This window comes from Octodon degus, unplaced genomic scaffold, assembly GCF_000260255.1.
Source record: "Octodon degus isolate 3935 unplaced genomic scaffold, OctDeg1.0 scaffold00024, whole genome shotgun sequence".
NCBI classification, from domain to species: Eukaryota; Metazoa; Chordata; class Mammalia; order Rodentia; family Octodontidae; genus Octodon; species Octodon degus.
In genome coordinates, this window is record NW_004524600.1 from 17,302,233 (window position 1) to 17,323,202 (window position 20,970).

At 45.2% G+C, this 20,970-nt stretch overlaps 1 protein-coding gene across 1 annotated transcript in view; it reads left to right on the forward strand.

Moving 5' to 3' along the window:
• The window catches only part of Aig1 (androgen induced 1), a 249,280-nt gene that overhangs the window by 189,174 nt on the left and 39,136 nt on the right, over window positions 1–20,970 (forward strand). The window contains exon 4 of the mRNA XM_004628549.2: window positions 20,471–20,586. Coding sequence (XP_004628606.1) covers window positions 20,471–20,586 — 116 coding nt within the window. The remainder of the gene's footprint in view (window positions 1–20,470; window positions 20,587–20,970) is intronic.

The following is a 20,970-nucleotide window of genomic DNA, read 5'->3' on the forward strand; positions in this document are numbered from 1 at the left end:
AACTAAGTAGGTAGTAGAAGTATTCTTTGTTCTTTGATGTCTAACTATGAAAATATAAGTATTTTAATATATTTTAATGGCTATGTAATATTCCACTGACTGTTTTAAGTCTTGGTTTAGAAACCATACCCTGATTGTAGACCATTAATATAATTATTTTATTATTGTAAATAGCATTAAAGAAAATATTTCTCTTTACTCAACTGGGGAGACATGTGTTTTATCTATTTATGCTGATTATTATTTCTTCAGCATAGATTCCCAGAATTTGAATTTCAGTTCTTGGAAAAGGATTTAGGGCCCTCGACAGTAAGGTCGATTTGCTTTCAGAGTACTAGTTGCAGCAGTTTTTCTTCGCCCAGTGTTCATGAATGTGTTTTTCACTTCGTTGCTGAATCATCAAGGATTCTAATTCTGTAAGGAAGGCGCGCTCAGAACCTAAGGCTGGGGTTTCGCGGGCGGGCCGCTCATTAGCACCAGTGCGTGTGCTTCTGCGGGCTTGTTCATTAGCAGCCTTTATTCCTTAATTCGCTGCTGCTTTATGTTTCCATCGTCTTAGGCCTTGCATGGCTAATTTCCAGTGCTTGTCCATATTCCCCTCTGCTTGCTCTTCTTCCCCTCAGAGTTATTTCTGTAATACTCTTTGTCTGGCGTCCAGTAACTTGGGCGGCGGTGGGACCCAAATTGCATTTGAAGATCATTTTTATGAGTCGTTCTCAGCAGGCATCCCAAGGCCCCAAGTTCTGTCTGTCCCCCACTGTGAAGAACTGATTGGCAGCTGGTGACAGCCCGGGCACTGGTGCCTGGCACTCGCAGGAAGCCCTGCAGGAGGTGCCCAGAGCCATGGCGGGTGAAGTGTGGCCCAGCCAGCACAAGGTGGGGAACCAGATGTCACGCGATTATGTTCCATTGAAATCCAAACAAAGCCACAGATTCAGGCTCCTTTCCTTGAGACGCCCAGTTGGAAACTGGATTCAGTCCAGAGTCTCACAACAGCTGGTCTCCCCAGGCTAGGATTTATGCGCCTTGCAGAAAACCTTACCTAGGTGTTACTGATTGGTTTCTGTAAAGCAATCAAACAACATTTTGAAGACCCAAAGCATACTGCTCTCTGCTGAAAATAAAAAGAGGCCATATATCACCGAAGACACCAGCAGTCTTATTATAGGCTTGGGAACTCTGAGAAGGATGGATCTTCCTTTTAATTTACGCCACCTATGTTAACCTTGAGGCTGTGTACTGATGCCTGCAGCTTTGGGGTAACAGCACTCCACCCTTGTTAGGAGACCGAGCAGACGCTTTGGAAATAAATTATATTACAAATAAGCTTTCAAGAAACAAGCAGGTGGGAAGTCATGCTTACTTTTTTTGTCCCCCAGTTCATGTCAGGAAATCTGAGCATCATCCTGAAACTTCATTACTCAGGTCATTCGGTGTTTGCGCCCTTCCCTGTCCTCCTAGAAGAAAGGGCAGTCACAGCCTGGAAGTTCTCTTTTTTTTTTTTTTATCTGAGCTGCAAGGAGAGAAAACAAAAATAATAAAACCAATCCCCCACTCCCTCAGGTATTGCATTTGGTTGTGTTGGGTGATAGTTGGGTAGGAGGTTTAAATTTGAAAACAGTAATAGTTTCTTTTTTAAAAGACAAAGAGTTGTGGAGGCAGTTTTGTTCCTATAATATTTGGCCAAAGAGGTGATCTCAGTGTTAACAGGCTCTATATTTTGTGCTTCACCGCCCCCCTCCCCCCATAATTGCTCCTGCTGCTCAGAACCCCTGAAGGGATCGCCCTCAGCCTCCTGCTCTGTCTGTCTCTGTCCCGCTCTCTCTTCCTCTGACCGCCTGGCCTCTTCAGCCCAGCTTCTCAGACCTCACAGTGAGATTTTGGAGCTGGCCCTCTCCATTAGAAACAAACAAAATAAATTGTTTCCATTCCCTGAAGGAATGCGCCAAAGCCTCTTTCCTCTTTAGCATGGATGCAATTTAAATTTGGCAAGAACTGAACGCCATATACCTCGCTCAGAGGAGAGAGATTGCTGAGGCAGGCGCTGATAGAGGGAGCGGGGCCGGCCCTCCGCCTCCCTGCGCACTGGAAATGTCAGGAAGCCCCGCAGTCCTCCTCCGGCCCCCACAGTGTCTGTGCAGGATCCTCACCCCCCTGTCCTTCTGCAGCACCTGTCCGGCTGCAAGCGCAGTGGGTCCCTTCCTCCCCTCTGCTGCTGGCAGGGAGGCCTGGCCTTGTAATGCGGCCTGCGCGTTGTGTCCATCCGTCCCAACTGCGTCCCAGAAGCATTCGGTGCTAGCTCTCTCCCTTATTCTGATTTGTTCCTGCTTACCTGAAATGTTCCATTGGTCAGAAATTAAAAGGAAATAAGCCTAAGAGCGTGGCCTGTTCACTGAACAGAAATTCCCTGATATGGCTTGTTCCGAATTGATCGAGAATTCTGCCTTGCCTAAGAGGGCGGACCTTAAGTATTCTACACACGCATGAGCACACATACCACTTATTTGAAGCGATGGATATACTAGCTTAAGTCTAGTGATCATTTTACACACTGCACATGCGTATCAACACACCAAGTTGTGCACCTTAAATATATTAAGTTTCTATTGGTCGGTTATATCTCAGTAGTTCTAAACACAGGACTCTGGGAAGCTGAGGCAGGAGCATCACAAATTTGAGCCCAGGGGGCTGGGGAGATGGCTCAGTGGAATAAGTGCTTCCCTGGCAAGCGCAAGGGCCTGAGTTCAATCCCTGGTTCTGAAAAAAAAACAATTGAGCCCAGTACAACCTAGCAACTTAGTCCTGGTCCGAAAATTTAAAAAATATTAAAGGTCTAGGGATGTAGCTCAGTTTGAAGGCCTTGGGCTCAATCCCGTACTGCACACAAAAGAATGGAAGCGTACAGGGCGCCAAGGTGCTTGAGCACCAGCTCAGGCCGAGCTGAAAGAACTCAACCTCTGGGAAGACGCAGCGAAGTGGAGCGTGACGCCACCCCGTCAGCGTCCTGGCTCTCTCTCCCCTGCCCCTCGCCGCCTCGGCTGCTTCCGTGCCACATCTTCTGCCCGAGAGTCTGACGTATTCCAGCGTCTTGGTTCACATCCTGGTGGCCACGCTGGCTTCCTCCAGCCTGGAGCGCTGCGGCCAGAGGAAGGGTCCGCCCAGGCCAGGGGCAGAGGGTCGGTCTGCTGCTAAGGCTGCGCGGTGCTCGATGCGCGCCCGCGTTTTCGCTCATGCCTTGCTTCCGGCTGTCTTGCACGTTTATCCTAACATGTACTGAACATGTATGCATCCTCTCCTCTGTTTTCATAAGCCATAAATTGCCTGTCTTAGAGCAGAGAGCTTTTTGTAGTCCTCAGTTCCCTTTACTCATAGCCGCGGGAAGAGCCAGGTACTGGCTCGTAGGCCTAGCTATTCCACTTCTCCTTTTACACTTTCCTTTCTGAATATCTTTTCCCCATGCTTTTTCCTTTAAGCTTTTCTGAGGTATACACACACATACACACACACACACACACACACTCACACACATTGACCTAAATCCCCAAACATGTTTTAAAAAATTGTTTTAGCCACTTTCCTTGGTGCTAGGACAACCTACTTGACGTCCACAACTTCAAGGAGAAGAGGTTTATTTTGCCTCTTAGTTTTAGAAGCTTCGGGCCACGGTTGGCTGATAAGAAGACATGGCCTGGTGGGAGGGGCTGGCTAAGGGAGCTGCGAGAGAAGGGCGGGGCTGGGGCGGGCACACTTCCAGGCCACGCCCCACTGACCCCCTCCGGCCACACCTCCTGCCACCCAGCACTTCGGTGCAAAAGTACCCTGGTGAGTGTCGCACTCCACGATCCTCTAAGCACAGGAGGCTTTGGGCTCATCGCAGGTCTAAACCATGGCATGACTTATTTTATCTTAAAACGGGATCTTGCTGGGTGACCAAGCTGCTTGGGCTAGGCAGCAACGTTGTAGCCCTTCTATCTCAGCCACCCAGAGTGATGGGATTGTTGGCATGTGCCACCGGGCCCAGCCCAACCTTCCCAATTCTTGGAGTGAAAAAGATCTTCAGGGCTCCAGATAAGCCCTGACAGCATCTTTCTGTTTCCTTTAATGAACCCCTGACACCTGGGGGCTGGGGGGATGTGGGGTCAGGGAGGTACAGGTGCCAGCGGGAGCAAAGCAAGGACTAAAGCAGGAGCCCGTGGGCAGCTTGTAGGCCGGAGTACCGCCGCTGGGAAGGAGCCCACGGAGAGTGGTGTGCCACGCTGGCCCACATGTGCCAGAGCCTCTTCCCCTTACCTAAGAGGTCACAGAGTGGGGAGCTGATTCCTGAGTGCCAGCCACAGGAGGTACAGGGAAGAGCTCAAGGCTGTGGGTAAACGTTTTGTGAAAAGTATCTCAGTGTATACAACCATAATTCATCGATTTGCAATTTTTAAAACTGTCTCTACCCATGATCTGGCAGCCAAGGCTAATGAAAATGTCTGGTTTCTTTAATTTAGATGATGTGAACACAGCGTCGCAGTACTGTTGATTTCATACTGATCTGAACCGGAGATCAAATCCATAGCTTTGATTAATTAGGTTGAAATGGAAAGTATTATGACTTGATGCATATGCTTTGGGAAAGAATGTCATTTAAATACTGGTGTGGGGCTGAAATGACAGCACCCAAGGCTATAACCAGGAACGGAACTAAAGTTGGTGGTTGACATCATTGTGGAGCTCAAAGCCAATTTCTCTTTCCTGCAGCCCCGCCCCAAATGCACTGCCCCATGGGGAGTCGACACCAACCCTGTGAGGCTGACATAGTTTTTGGAGCCTCACATCCACGGTGGGTACAACTGGATGGCCAAGCCTGCCTCTCACCCACCTGAAGGTGTTGAATAGCTATGAAAGCTAATGAATTGTAAAGAGCATTTAGTGGCGGCTAATAAGGAACCCAGACACATGGCAAGAAGGCTTATTAACCATGCATGTCCATATATAAAATGGCAGTAGCTGACTTTGCACATATAAATTAGGTGGCAGTGAGTCATTTTATCATGTACTGACCCATTTCTTGTCTCCTAGAAGCAGTAAGTCTTCATAAGTTCAGGGTCACAAAAATGCATAGCTCCACAGTTACCATGGGTATTGCCAGCATTCGTTCAGATTTTACAAGCAGCGGTTCAGGCTGGCTGCATCCGGGTGTGGTGTTACTCGTGTCTGGTGGATGACGTGATGTGCCACGCAAGCCCCTGTCTGGGATGGAAAGAGTGCCCTAGCAGCAGGAATGCTGCACACTTCCACTGTTTGCTGGGAGTCCCATCCAAAAGCAGCAGTCATCTGGAGAGAGCAGCCTTGCACAGGGCAAGCCCTCTGTCCTGAGCAGCCACGTCCCAGAACTGGTCCTCACTGGAGCATGAAGACCTGATCCTCTTATCCCAGTCTTTGGCAATTGGGAAGGGCCATCGGCTCCATAGCACTGGGGGGTGGGGAGGCGTAGGCCCATGATCAGGCCACCCCACAGGTCACTTCTTCCTGGGCCTGTCCTCTTCTCCCTTGAAAGGTGTAGATCCCCAGAGCACTCCCTGAGAAGCTACTGTGTGCTCATTTCCATCTCAGAGTCAGCTCTCCTAGGAGCCTGACCTGCAACGGACACTAAGGTGGCGGGGAAGGGAGGCCCTACACTGTGGGTGGCAATGTAAGTGGTGCAACCACTATGGAAATCAATATACAGATTCCGTGGGAAACTGAAACTTAAAATTCCATTTGACCCAGCTGGTCCCCTCTAGGTATCTCTCTTTCTAACGAGTGACAGAATCGTATGATAGGGGCCCACGTATGCTTGTTCATATTGATAGCAGCATGATTCATAATAGGTGTGTATTGGAAGTGACCTATGTATGTCATTCATCCAGAGGTGAATGGGTGAAGAAAATGTGTTTAACACTCCACGGAGTACTACTCTGCTGTGAAGAAAGAAAGCCAAGCATGGTGGCACAGGCCTGTAATTCTAGCACTCAGGAGGCGGAGGCAGGAGGATCACCATGAGTTTGAGGCCAGCCTGAACTGCATCATGAGATTATTTATTTTTTGGTCTCAAAAAATAAATAAAATTGAAATTAAAATAAACTTGAATTCATAGGATGATGGGTGCCCCTTGAGACCATAGTGTTAAGTGAAATAAATCAGACACACAGGCTTAAATATTGTATGGTTGCTTGTATATGAGAAAATGAGCATAAGTGAAGAGCAGAATAAGAGAAATAAAAATAGGGGGGTGGATGATTCTTGGAGGGGAGGGGGTCAAGGGGTAGTGAGAGGGAAGGAATTAGGATGGGCTGTGTATGTGCACCACCCTCCCACCAGGACTGTAAGATTCGAGTACTACACGTGTGTACTAATAAGCTAAATTTTTAAATCACTAAATAACGTACATTTAATAACATTTAAAAAGGTTATGTCAATTTGAAACATAACAGTAGAACTCTTCGACATTACTACACAGCTGGGTATCTGGGATCATGCATTCAGACCCAGAAATTCCTCTCTCCGTCTTAGGGCTAAGAAAATTGCAAACAGGTCTACCAAAAGAATGAGTGAGAACAGAAGTAGCCGAATTCTTCATAAATGCACCCAACTGCAAAGCACTTCAGTGTCAGGAACAGCAGAATGAATGAATAAATTGGGTCACACTCCCACAGGTGAGCTGCTCAGCACAGAGGACGACCTGCGGCTTCCCCCTGCAGTGAGTGAGGCTCACAGCGTCATATGGAGCTAAAGCCGCAAGACGCAAGAGGATACGTGCTGTGTGATTCCACTGATACAGATTTGAAGATCAGACAAAACATTTCTGACGTGTGCAGAGAGAATGGTGGCTAACTTTTTGGGGATTGGCTATGACAAAAAGGGATGCGAGGGAGCTATTCTGGGGACTTGCAGGGCTGTCTGTTGACCTACATGTGGGTTATGGAAGTGAGCTCAGATTATGAATACTCACTGATTTTTGGACCATCAGTGTTTGTCTCCCTTATGTATGTTTTACCTAAACTTAACACTTGAGCAGCGAAAGAAAGGTCAGACATAAGAACTCAATACATAAATGTGACATCAAGAATGGGATGTAGATTCCTAAGACTTGCACAGGGCTCCTTCAGTTTTGTTTTTGTACCACAGATCAATCTCTGGACCTTAAAATTGATGAGAAGTGGGGTGGGGGAAGGGTGGGGTTGGCGCTTATCCCCCTGAGTTCTCTCCCCAGCCCCGGCCTGCTCTGAACAGTGCTGTAGGTCTTTACAGATGAGGCCCCGTGGTCTAGAAGGAGTGCAGCACGTTCCGGTGTACATAGCCAGCTAGTGGGGGTGGTCTCCTGTCCCCACCTGTGCCCTAGCTGCCCAGGGAGAGGAGCCCACGTGCCTGTGAGGGCCCGCATTCGTCTGGCTCCACCGTGACTCTGCAGTCTCCAGAGTGACGTGAGGAAGGCATGGAAGCGCAGGGAGTGGAGTTTGAACCAAGGGCAGAAAGAGGAGTGGGAATCTGACAGACCGCCCAGGGTAAGGAGTGGTGTCAGACGTCCATTTCCTAGATGCCTTTTCCCACCCATGGCCTATCTGCCCATCCGCACTTCATAGCCATTATGATTGCTTTGTTTGAAGCCTGTCATTTTCTGTTGGGAAAACCAAAAGCTAGTGGAGAGAAAATATGGAGTTGTGAAATAAACTCTCTTTCTCCTTGACATTCCCTTGTGTTTTTGAGAGAATTCTTGGCTACCTTGTATAGTAAGGGCTCCTATAGCAAAGAATCATAGTGTAAAGAGCTAAGTTGTACATGCTTTATGTATTTAAAATAGAGCTTGTCTAAAAGCTTTACTTTTAATAGGTGATAGAGATGACTTTGAAGATTCAAACTGAAATCTTCATTTCTTAAGTATGTTAGTATGTTTGTATGCCTATGTGTATATGTGTGGGCATGTATGCATGTGTTTCCATGTGTTTGTATGTGCATGTTTGAATGTGTTGTATACATGGATATGTGTTTATATGTATACTTGCATATGTATGCATGGATGTGTGACTTTGTATATGTGTAGGTAAGTGCTCGTATGTGTTTGCATGGGTTTGTGTTTGAATGTGTATGCATTCGTATGTGCTTTCAAGGGTACTTGCACTGATATCTGTGTGCCTAGATGTGTGCTGGTGTGTGCACACAAGTGTATTTCGCATGTACTTGCGTGTGTCTGCTCATAGGTGTGTTCCTGCATATTTCTGCATGGGCATGTGCTCACAGGCATGCACATGGATGTTTGTTTACATGGGTGTGCTCCTTGCTTCTATCCACATGGCTGATTGCACATGCACACATTCTATTAAGCTGGCATCCTCTGCAGGGTGCATGTCGCTCTCTTGAGACTCCTGGCTCTCTGTTTTCGATTATCCTCAGACTAGTCCAGAGCTCCTCTGAACCAGCCCTAATCACCTTGGAAGCCACCACACTCGGGCATGAGGCTGTCAGATGTGAGTGTTTGCAGATGTCAGAGCAAGGAAGGCAGGAATCCAGGAGGACAGACCACAGCTTGGTCGCTGAAACACGCATGCCAGCGCATCCTGGCTCTGGAGCACCATCGCAGCCAGGAGAAAAGCTTGCCATGATAGCAAATCCATAATCTCTTGGAGATGATTTGTTTCTGCAGTGTCCCTGATTAATTATGGCAGTGCATGCTTGGCAGCAGTACCTTGCTCCAGATTAACCTAATGCCTTTTGCATGAAGCAGGATTATAACTGGTTCTCATAAGTCAAATTTGACATTTCAAATCGGCCTTTAAAGGTTTGCGTTATAGATTTTATAATGTCTCCATGTCAAACATAATTGCTCTTATTGGTGCTAGTAGGCATTTGCCAATCAATCAAAATAACGTTTATTTTATCATAAACATGGGCAAATTAAAGCCATTTGGAATCATTGTATTGGAAGACTCAGTGAAGAAGCATACATAGAGCCACAGAACTTCATTGCTACATTTGCCGGAGAGTCATGATGCCATCATAAAACTCAATGGAAATGTGTTACTGTTTCCACTTTAAGAAATTAATGCCTTTAGGTATTTTGTGAATATGCAGTTTCAGTTTTGTGACTCAGTTGAATATGATTTGGGACAAAATAGCTCCCTTCCTATTCGTAATAGACATTATATTTTTTTAAAGATAAATGTCTTTTTAAATTTACTTACATATTGAGTTTAGGAAGTTAGATCTTATTCCTCTCAACTTGCAGGATTTTTCCCCTAATAAAAGCTAATGGAAAAATCAGATTTGCTCAAGGAAAAGTCAGAATTTCCATGTTCGTGCCATGGAATTAAACATGTTGCGGTTGCCTTGCTTTGTTCCTTCTTCCTAAAGTGTCCCCAGTACCTCAGGGCCCCTGTCTCAGGCTAACTAGAACAATGGGTCATGTTACACCACCACTTATATGCGTGGCAATGGAGACAGGTGTGCAGCCTTTGAGTGCTGTCATGCAGGTGTGTCGTGGGGACACCATTAAATTAACCCTCATAACTACTGGTACATTAACCCTGAGCTCTCCGTGGATTAGTTCCACAGAACTTACTTCTCACACAGTGTCCTCTGCCATCCAGTTGACCCGCAGGGCTGGGCTCTTCCAAGTGGTGACTCTGGGCTCCAAACCCTTCCGTCTTGTGGCTCCATCATCTCACCTCCTGGTTCCCAGGTCCCTGTGGCACCTGATGCCCATGTCACTTCTCTAGAATGTCTGTGAAGAAACAGAGAACCCTAAGCAAAGACTTTTTGATGGGCATAAAATAACTCTTCCCCAAATATATGTATTAGTTACTCTTCTCTCATTGCTGGGACAAATACCTGACATTCAAAATGAGGGAAGGAAAGGTTTATTTAGCTCACAGTTACTGGAGGTTTCAAGACGCTGGAAGAGAGGCTGGGGTGCTGCCATGTCCAGGATGACCCTCTACACCTCTGAGAAAGCACAGGATAGCCAATTTAACGGTTAGCGCCTCTCTGGCCCCGCCCTTCAAGCTGCGCCCTGGTCCTCTAGGCCCGCCTCTCAAGCCACTCACTGCTCCTCCATCTGCGTTTGCCCCATGACCTACATGAGGCTTTGAGGGGACAACTAGATACAAACTGTAACAATAGATAACAAAGAAAAAATCCCAAGTAGCAGGGGATTCCAATCTGAGAGTAGAACATTAGCAGAGCTGTGAGACATTAAGGTCTTTTCATGAAACAGTACAGTCGCCAGATGAGGGTGATAAGATGTCAGTCTGGAAAGAAGGTTGAACCCCATAGAAAAGGCCTCTGAAGGCAATGCTAAGAGACTTGGGCTTCACTTGGAGGTAGTGGGACCTTTTGGAAAAACCCATCAAATGGCCACAGTTGTGTTTTTGGAGCACTACCCCAGCCCTGGGAAGTGATACTGATACAGCAAGGTGAGTCCCTTCTACTAAAAATGGGATTTTGGAGTGACAGATAAATAGCAGAAATATCCTGCTCTTTTATTGATTAATTTTTTTAATGACAAATTGCACTTAACAATGAATTTCAGTTTTCTGTGCTGCCTCCTAGATTTATTTCCTCATGTTCTTTGAGAAAACATTCCAGTGCTTTTACATTTGGGCCACAGGGCACGAGACTGAGTGTCCCCTGCCGTTGCCTTCCTCCCCCACTGCTCTTTCTTCCCTCACTGTGTTCCTCACCCCTCAAGATGCCTTCACCATACGCTGAAGTAGAACAGTCCATTGAAAAGCCAAGAAAGGGCTTCCAAGTCCCAGAAAAGGGATGCTTGTCTCAGGCAGTGGCTTGGGGCTACTCTCACGCCTTCCCTTCTGTGTACAGAGGCCCTCAGCTACCCATAGGATTTGCCATCAGGCAGCATGAGGATTGGTCTGATATTTCCATGGGCCACCAATCCAACATCAAGCCATGGGGTCTCACCAATCTAAGTGGTGAGAGGCTGTGAGAAGTTTCCGGGGTCTATCTCCCCTGCACAACCATGAGATAGGATTACCCTTCTCTGGTACAACCTTGCACAAGCTCCTCCCCTATCCTTCTGTCTCCCAGTTCCCCACTGGCCAGAGAAAGGGCTCAGAACTAGAGCTACCTACAGCTGAGCACAAGCCCACTTCCTTCCAGCTGGATAAGCCTGAGTGATTTTCTTAACTTCTCTGTGCCTTTTTATAAAATAGAACTAATGGGTGACACTGATAAATTGTACCTCAAAGCATTATTGTGAAAATTAAATGAGTTTTAGTCCACATAAAATGCTTAGTACGGCTCCTAGCGTACAATAATGCAATCTCAAAACGAACAAACAAACAAAAAAAAACCCTTCACTCATTCTTTGCTTGTGTTGTGCAGCCATTTCTACTGTAGGGTCTCACATAGGCAACCCTGATTAGTTAGGTTTTCTCAAAGGTGAGAAACTTGAAATTTGTATTAGGTTAAAAATGAACTCCCAGGCACAGCAGCCCGTCACGGACAAGGATCTGTGCTGTGTTCTGGGATTTGTTTTCAAGTTCCTGTGACCATGTAAGGGGCCAATAAGTGCAGTGTTTATCAAGTGACTGAGTAAATAAACTAAGGAACAAAGAAATGAATGAAGAAACAGTAAGGAAAAGCAAGGTGTCCCATAAAAAGCACAGGTTTTCAATCCAGGTAGCTCTGAGATCAGACCAGCTGCACCATTTGTGAGTTCTCCACTGCTGTCAAGCAAATGCCCTGTTCCTCTGCTTCCTCGGGTATAAAGTGAAGGTGAAAATAGCTACTGCAGGAGGATTGTCATGAGGAGTAAGTATGATAATAGTAGAATGTGTCTGGTAGAAATTAAGCATATTTTAGCTCAATACAAGGAAGCTACTCCCATCACTATGTGCTCCATATTTGTGTGTGTCAATTACTAGTGATAGAAACTTTGTAATCACAGGGGAATGAAAAAAGTCATATTCTGTAGATGCCTGTCAAGTAGATATTTGCTGAGGTTATGCTAGCTTTTTGTTTTGCTATTTTCCTTACGATGTTTTCAGTATCACAGTGCTTATTAAGTAGAAGAGAAAAGGAGAAAGAGAAATCGCAGTGGAAGAGGTTAAGCAAACAAGTGGAAGAAAGTGATGGGGGAATCGAGTGCCTTCCATGGTGACCAGTGAGCAGGACAGAAGCAAGGCCAGAGAGCAGGGTGTGGCACCAAAGCGCCTCCTCTCTCTTCTGTGTCCTCCTGCCTGCCTCCAGCATGGTTGTCCCACTGTTGATATGCAGCTTTTCTCCTCCACTTTCTATAAAGCTTACATTCCGGGCAGCAGTGTGAGCCACACAGGAAGCTGAGTTTGGCAGAGTGACACAGAGTTCCTCCCTGATTTGCCTGTGGCTTCCTCCCCCATCAAAACTTGCCTCTTTGTCCTTTGTGTCATGCAACAGTGATGTCCCCTTGAGGGACTGTTCCATGCCTTTGCACTTTCTCTTCTTGCCCTTGTGAACGAGCTCTTTCCTTCAGCCCCTCTGTTGCTTGCCAGTCTCCAGTGACACATGAAAGGCCAGGTCAAATGTCCCCTGCTCTGTAAAGCCTTTCCTGAGCTGCCCAAGCACAGCAGAGCTCTGTGGCCTCTGCAGCTTCCCTCGCTGTCTGGGGTGCATCGTGTTGGCGTCACGTGTCTACGGGCAGTAACTAGAGGCGATGTTCCAAGAGAGTTGCAAAGACCAGTCGTGCAGTGTTCATGGGAGAAGTGGGTGCTAGGTCACTTAAAAATCACTGCCATATTTTACAGGGTACCATGGACCATCTCTCAATCCATTCATAAAAGGAATCCCTTAATTGGTGGCCCACAGGATGCTTGGGCTGAAAAATAAAGGGAAAAATATGTACCATAGTGGAGCCTGCCAGTAACACCATGGCCCCTGGCACCTCAAGGATGCTGTCATTCTGAAGAATCACCGAGAGGTTTTACTGCCCTACAGTCATGTTAAAGTGATTTTTAAATGTAAGAATAGTAGCCCAGTAAGCTATGCTACTCTTCTAGTATGAGTGTTGCTAGGGCACTTCATTTGCTTTTAATTACAAAGACATGTCTGCATGTCTGTGACATTATGTGTGACATTATTTTATTTATTTTGACTAGTTATTAAAACTATATCCTAAGAGTTGTTGCACTGATGTTAGAATGGAATGATTCCCTAATTTAGTACTTCGGCTCTATAATTAAGTTGGGAGGGCCGGGAACCTACTGGCACCAACACATGTCAGGTCCTTCTGAATCTACCTTTCTGGGTCACAATTTCTAGCCTCATTTTGGATATAACGTTGTTCTCCTATAAAAGCCATGCATCTAGTCTGGGGAGATAGTTTGGTGGTCTACCTGGCAATCACAAGGACCAGGATTTGATCCCTGACACCACATGGTGTGTTGGCCCTGGAACCTCGGGCATGCTGTGCTGGCCACCAAAACCAGGCATGGTGGTGCATGCTGTAAAGCCAGCTTTAGGGAGGCTGAGACAGGAGGATCACTTAGAGTCCGAGCTGTATAACGAGACGCTGTGCCAAATAAATAAAGATTTTTTTCAAAAGCCATGCTACTGACTTAGCAGCCAGCAGGCACAGGTGTCTTATGTCACACCAAACAAGGCACTGACAAAAAGGCCCTGGCAGCCTCAGAGAGCTTCTGCATCCCATATGCAAACAACACCAAAGGAAAGCCAGCCCCTGAGCCTTGGGAGAGGAAGGCCCATGCCAAGAAGTTATGTTTGACTTCAAGAGAAAGGGAAATGGGACTACTAGTTCAGTCTTTGACTTAAAAGATTGTCTCTTCTAGGGACGGAGTAGAGAGGCTGACAGATTTTGAGCTGACCAATTAACAGAAGTGACAATAGTTTCAGGATACAATATTTGATCAGACTTTCAGGAGGCAAATTTCAGGATTGCAGCTGGTTTCTGAGCTGCCTTGGACGTCATTTCCAACTCCCTGGAAAAGGGAAAATGCCTCACTGAGTCCTGGTTCATAGCTGTCCCAAGGGAAGAGCCACCCCAACGCAGTACACACCCCACCCTGTGCTACGTTTTCCTGGAGTCCTCAAATGTTGGATTCATTTGGGGAGCCGAGAAGTCATGCCAGAGGTTGGGATCAGCCAGTGATCTGTGATTTTCCCATTTTTCTGATGTCATTCTTTCTGTCACTTTAAAAAAAAAATACTTTAAAACACTTTATTTACAAAAGTAGACATTCTTTTCTGCTCTATTTCCAAACATTACATTTTAATCCCCTTTGATTCTATGGATAACTACAGATATCTATAGGTAGAAAAGAGAGGAAAAAATATTCAGGGTGTGATTTGGAGCACTCAGCATTTATGTGGCAGACAGCTAAACTGTCAGACCTCTTAGGCATGTTCTCTGGCTACGTCCTTGGTCCACTCCCACCTCTAACTCAGCCTGCAGCCAGGATGCCCTCAGAATGTGGGTGCCCCACACACACTGTCTAATTACACTCTCATTGCTGGACACGGTACCCAACACACTGTCACGACTTAGAGGAGCAAAGCCTGATTTAGGCTATTTGTAGAGGATCAGCCTGTAGTTCATGGACTCAAACGCAGGGCTCACTTGCGGCAGGAGGCTTGCTTATGGTGTGCCACACATGGTGGCGAAGCAGAGAGCGATCGAGAGAGGAGGGGAACCTACCTTGCACATTGTGACCCAGCTGCCACCTCCTCCAGCTGGGCCTCACCTGCCACATCACACTTAGGTCTCAACTCCTCAGTGGATGAGTCCACTGTTTAGTACCACGCACTCCTGTGGACAAGTCAGCTCCCCCAAGCGCTACCCAGGAGCACATGAAGCCTTGGGGGGACGTCCGGACATTCTCCGTGACATACGCGCACACACGTGCCCATACAGCTGTCCCTTTAGTTGTCATCTTAAGTTGTCACACAGGGTGAAGTTAGTGTAGGTGCCCTGAAACACGAGGACAAGGCCAGATTTGCATGGAGGTGGAAGGCCTGCTCCCTAAGAGCATTCCCAGGACACAAGAATAAGCCCTGCAGATGCGCCAGACAGTCGTCGTGTCACCAGCTCGCTGACCCGTCGTGGCTGCCACACTTCACACTGAAAAGCTGGGTTTGCCTCCAAGGAAGAAATGAGTTTGGCTAGTATTCATATGGGATGGGAGGATGATACCATTGAGAAGTTTTTGTTTTATAGATAGATAGGTAGATAGATAGATAGATATAGATATAGATATAGATATATAATTTTTTAAAGAGAACAAAAATTTTCAAAACATTAGAAATGATACAGAATTTTACTAAATAACATGATGGGAATTCCACAGTGGCTCTTACCCTGCGCATGATTGTTGTCAGTGAGCTGTTCAGATCACCAGCTCTAGGCCCGCAGAAGTCATCTGTGCTGCAGTATGTACTGATCCTGCTCCCGGTAGGAGTCGGTGCGGCACAGAACACGGTCCTGCTCCTGGTAGGAGTCGGTGCGGCACAGAACGTTCTTTCTGTTCTCTTTTTTCACCTTCGCCTTGCTCTCCATGTTTGGTCCCCTTCCCATTTGTAGCAAATTATTTCTAGTCAAATTATATCTTGAAAACTGTTGATATATAGAAAACCCAGGGAATAAAGCGAACTGTTCATTGTGGAAGGCCTTAGGTTACACTACAACAGTAGAAAATGCAGGAGGTAGAGGGTGACTGAAAAGCCTAATGCAGCATTAGATTCAGATCTGTCGCTCCTGCAGCTACTTAAAACATGGCTTTAGAAAGTAAACCCACCATTTCCAGTAACCATGGAAACAGTTAGCATATAATTTTGTCACAGAAGCTTTTATAGAGAAGGCGAAAGATTGGAGAAATGACCACTGAATAGTCTTCAAATCTATTACCTTTGTATCGTGCACTCCGATTATAGCTATCAATTCTAGAGATCTGAGATAACCTTTAGAGGCCTGCTAATTTATCTATTCCTCTTGCCTGGCCTCGTTTCACACAGCATAGTTTGGATCCTTGTATTAATAACCTGTACCAATTGCTATCCCCAAATTTCCCTTCTGTGTGCAGGCTGCGATGGTCATAACAGATAGGCACAAATGGTTTCCCCGTAGCCAGTCCAGCCCCTTCCTGTGTGGTGTGAGTTTGCACAAGAGTGTCTCTTTAATACCCACCATATTCTTCCAGCAGGCCCTAACCTTCTGCCTTATCTGCCTTTTCTTGTTTTCTCCTGGCAGCACCAACTTGGGAACCAGGACTTTCACACGTGGGCCTTGGGGAACCTTCCACATCCAAACTGTAGCAGTAGTTCTGATGGTTTGCAAGGAAATTTATGTGCTATAGAGAGAGGTCTGGCATAAAGTGATACTGAATCACACAGCGACAAAGCAATTCCTTCCAAGTTATTCTCCGTTCTAATTCCACTTAGGGGAGTTGGTCTTCTGCTGCTAGGTCTTTATTGCCCCTTTCATATTTACCAGCATCCCTGTTCAATATGCAAAGAGCAGGCATCGGAATCCGAGCCCTCGTCACGCAAACAAACATATATAGTGAACATTCAGGGCTCTTCCACTGGTGCATACTGTTGCAATGGGCCTTGGTGTAAGGATGATTATAACCCTCAACTCTTGAGGTAAGATGTAATGGGCTGACTTTACACAGTGGACACCAATGAGGTTGCTGGGGGTGTCTCCTTGGAAGGACATGCAGGATCCCACCCCCTCTGGTTTCCTGTATCAGGATGTGACCTTTCCCTCCCACATGCTCTCTAGCGTGTGGTACCCTGCGTCATCCGGTCCCCACCAGAGCTAAGCCCATGTTGATGCCACAACCTTGAGTCTCCAGCATATTTTTTTCCTCTGTCAACTTAGCCTGCCTTAGGATTTCAATAGGGTAAGGAAAACCAAAGAAATAGAATCATTAATAGACTTCTTAGCAGGAAGTAAGCTGAACACATCCAAACGGAGCGAGTGTGTACCGCAAAGAGCAATCCAGTACAATTCGTAGGAGCCCCTGGTGATGACCAGACTTTCTTTTGTTTAGCCAAAGTAGGTCTCCCTCTGCCAGAGAATACTGTAAATTTTAAGTAGTCTTTATATTTGAGGGGATGTAGTACGTTATCCCAGAGACTGCTTCCAGCTCTCTGTAACGGTCATTGGACCACAGTGCCTGCTGACACCGTTGCTTATGCTTACTTAGATCATAATATGCTGCAGGAAATAACAGTATGTCTTGTTTTTTTTGCTGGAAAGACTTGTTTATTCTGAAGCCCAACTGAAAAATAGGTCTGATCTACTGGGAAACAGTGTGTGATCTTCAGTTGTATACTATATCGAAGTATTATTGACTCAAAGATTGTTCAATTCTGCTATTTTTAAAAAATGTTATTCAAATACAGAAAAAGAGCCTGGGCTGGGAAACAGATTTCAAAAAGAGCTGGCTTTGAATCCTCCCTGTAGGTGGAGTTGTTCTGTGATCTTAGGTGAAATAATAGTCTCATTTGCAGAATGGAGTTAATTATACGCACATCGATGCTCCTTGGGAGATCACGTGATCTCAGCAAATGTTTACCGGGTACCTGGTCTGCGTCAGTCTTTTCTGAATGCTGTAGATACAAGAGCAAACAACACAAGATCGCTTCTCTTGTGCAGCTGCTCTGGTGCGACTCCTTTTAAGTGGAGTTGATGTTCTGCTTGGTGCTGTGTTATTGCTTTTGTTTCTTTGCTTTTCCTTGTTTTTGTTGTGGCGGTAGCCATTGCTGTTTTTGTGCACTGCAGATGGAACTTGTGGTATTTACTCTGAGCTATATCTCCACTGCTTTCTTTTTTCTTTTTTCTTTTTTGTAATGATAAGATCCTGCTAAGACACTGAATTGTCCGGGCTGTGCGCACGCTCACAGTCCTCCCAGAGTGCTGTATTAGATGCGCGCACCGCCAATCCCGGCTTTTCCCATTCTTAAGTCATGGAGGCAGCGTCACCTGGAAGTGGATTGGAACTGGAATCTCGTACCTGTAGATCTAAACTAATGATCCCTCTTGGTGTTGCAGATTTTAAGTCATAACTAAGCTGCTAAAGGTTACTTATTTGCATTCTTAGTTTATAGAACTGTAACTTTGTATGGGACAACATTGATATTTTCAATAACTATTTGAAATTATATTTACTTTTATTCATATGTGCTATTTATAAATAAGCATAATTTGCATTGCAAATGTTAGAAGCCAAGCTACGTTTTCGTTCTCTGCATTTTCATTCTTTTGAATATTAAGATGCTGAGTGATAAGCTGTTACTTTGCTACAGGAAATCTTTCCCCTGAGATTTGTAGTGGCCAACTTGCATGGGTGCTGCTCACCACATATAAATTTCTTGTCAATGGTTTCTTGTCAGAGAAGCAAGTTACTTATTTTTGTCATTGATGAGGCCACTAGCTGAAGTGATCTAGAAAGATCGTCACTTTTTCAAGTAGACTTTTCCATCTGGCATTATCAAAGTGTCTCACAACCCTTCAAGCATGACATCTGATAATAGCAGGTAGGCTAGGCAAAACAATAATAGCTTAGGAATCAAGCACACTCAGATTGGTTATTGGTGCTAATGTAAATTCACAGGGGGAAAAGGCCTATTTTAGATTCACTTTGGGTCAGCGAATGAAGAGATAGGGTTTAGAAATAGCTTAGTACTAATGAGTCAAAAGTAACATCACTGTTTTTGACAATCCCCACGGTCTACCAGGATTAACTTTACCTTCCATGTAAAGGTTCAATGTGCAGGTATATTTTCCTTTGTAAAAATTGGTAAGACATGGCCTATTCACGTACTTCAATTTTAGGTTGTAAGACTGTTACTGGTATCTCAAACCTTTGGTGAAATTCCAAGCCCAGATCTTCTGAGGTAACTGAATTATAATGAAAAACCAATAGAATCAATTTTTAGAATGCATTCCCTCGCTGTCTCTGTTACACATGTGCATTTGGCTTGGTTCCCTACAGAGCTAATCATACAGTTTTAAAACAATAATAATAAAGAAGATAAAAGATGAAGAAATATAAAGCCACCTAAATGTGGAATCACACACCTGACATTCTTTGACTTCCACACTCTAATTACTAATGAGTTGACATTCAGCACAGTTACCTAGAAGAGAAAGCCAAAGAGAAGAATGTCCACCATCTGAATATTTCTCACAAGACCGCATCTGTCCTTTTCTTTAATGTGAACAATAAGTTGTTTCAAAGATGTTCTCCTCGGGAGCCTCAGCATGTCTTTTACCTATCAGCACTTCACTGACGCCTGGTTCCATTTTGCTAACGTATGTATTAGAATTTGAAAATCACAGCGTTCAATCCCTGCCTTTTTCGTGAGTACAGAACCCATACAGCAAGAGTAAGATGAAGATTCTTCCATGGCTGCTCAGGAGATACTAAGTGAAATTTAGACCTGCGGATGTGTCCATTCCTATCTCTGGCATCTTTGTAACTTTGAGAATGTGTCCAGAGTTGGATGATAAATATATATTCTGCCCCAGATTGATCTAAGAAGCTTTTGGATGCTTAGCGCTGTCCACCAAAGTTCAACAACAAGGGTACTTGATGTTTGAGGAACTTAGCTTCTGAGTCGGATGCACTGAATCTCTGGCCTGGTCCACTGTCTTCGTATGTGCAGTGGGGACTGGACCAGAAGCACCGAGGAAACGTTGCGTCCAGCTGCCAGTGCCTCTGCCTTCGGACGCTGTATCTAAATCCACGCAGTGCTGTGCAACCTGCTGCAGCCTTCCTGGAAGTGAGTTTAACATTGTTTCCCGGGTTGATGCTGGTACACACATAGTCAGCAATGTGTGTTGATAGTCTTAAGCTCTCCAGAGCCCTTGACAGTCCAGAAGTAATTTAACATTCAGACGAAGAGTTCTGTAAAAGTTGCTCATTAGGACATTTCTTTTGAATAAATATTAGAAACCTTTTCCTATTTAATTCCAAGAACAGATATTTACTAAATAAACGTTACTATACTACAAAGTAGAGTTTTAGTCTGATGTTCTAGAAGAATTTTTGAAATACATATCAAAAATTTTCATGCTATAACTTTGCAATAAAACCCTAAACCTTGCATACACAGTATGATCTTAATTATGTATAAATATGAACAAGGAAAGAAAAAGCACGTATAGCAAAATGTGAGTTGTGGTTATTTTTGTTCCTTTTGTTTCAATTTTTTTTTTTTTTTTTTGCTATCCATCTTTCTGCATTTTTGAAATGTCTCTCCATGGACATCAAGTGAAATGAAATTTCAGAACTGAAGATGCAGAAGAACATTACCAAGGCCGCAGCTGCTGCAGTATGTTTTCGAGTCCTTTCCCCTCCTCTCGCGAGCCATAGACGGCTTTCAGCTCTGGTTCTTTCCCAAGAGTTAACACTGCTCATTCTCCTACTGGGAGGAAAAAACTGTAGAAAGGCGAGATACGAATCTGTGTCACCTGCTCTCTGTTCTCTCGCAGCACACAACAGTTCTGCCCTTTATATTGATTGAGATGAGGACATCACGGCACCAGTATCCCAGCAGGAGCAGCGGACTTGCGGCCATATGCACCTTCTCCGTGGGCTATATATTATGGTAAGGACCGTGCCTGCTGGGCTTTTGGATTGTATTGGAGTTTTCACTGCTAAATTTGGGCACATATTGCATTTTGGATATAATCACTAACAGATTCACACTGCGTGCTTCATTTGGTCCAAGACCTGGGCTTTGTCTCGTTTCCCCAGATGCTTATATTTTTAGAAAGTATATGCCAAACCTCACACAGCAGGAATTTGTTGAACAATCCCATGTAAGCAGTGGTTCTTCCAAGGCTACATTTTTCAACTCTTTTTCAAACTAAGTGTTTTCCTTGGACACTAGTTTTATGGCTTAAGGGCTTTTTGCTTGGGATTTTTTTTTTGTTTTTGTTGTTGTTGTTGCTTTTGTTGAGGGGGGTGGAGGCGTTACAACAAACACAAG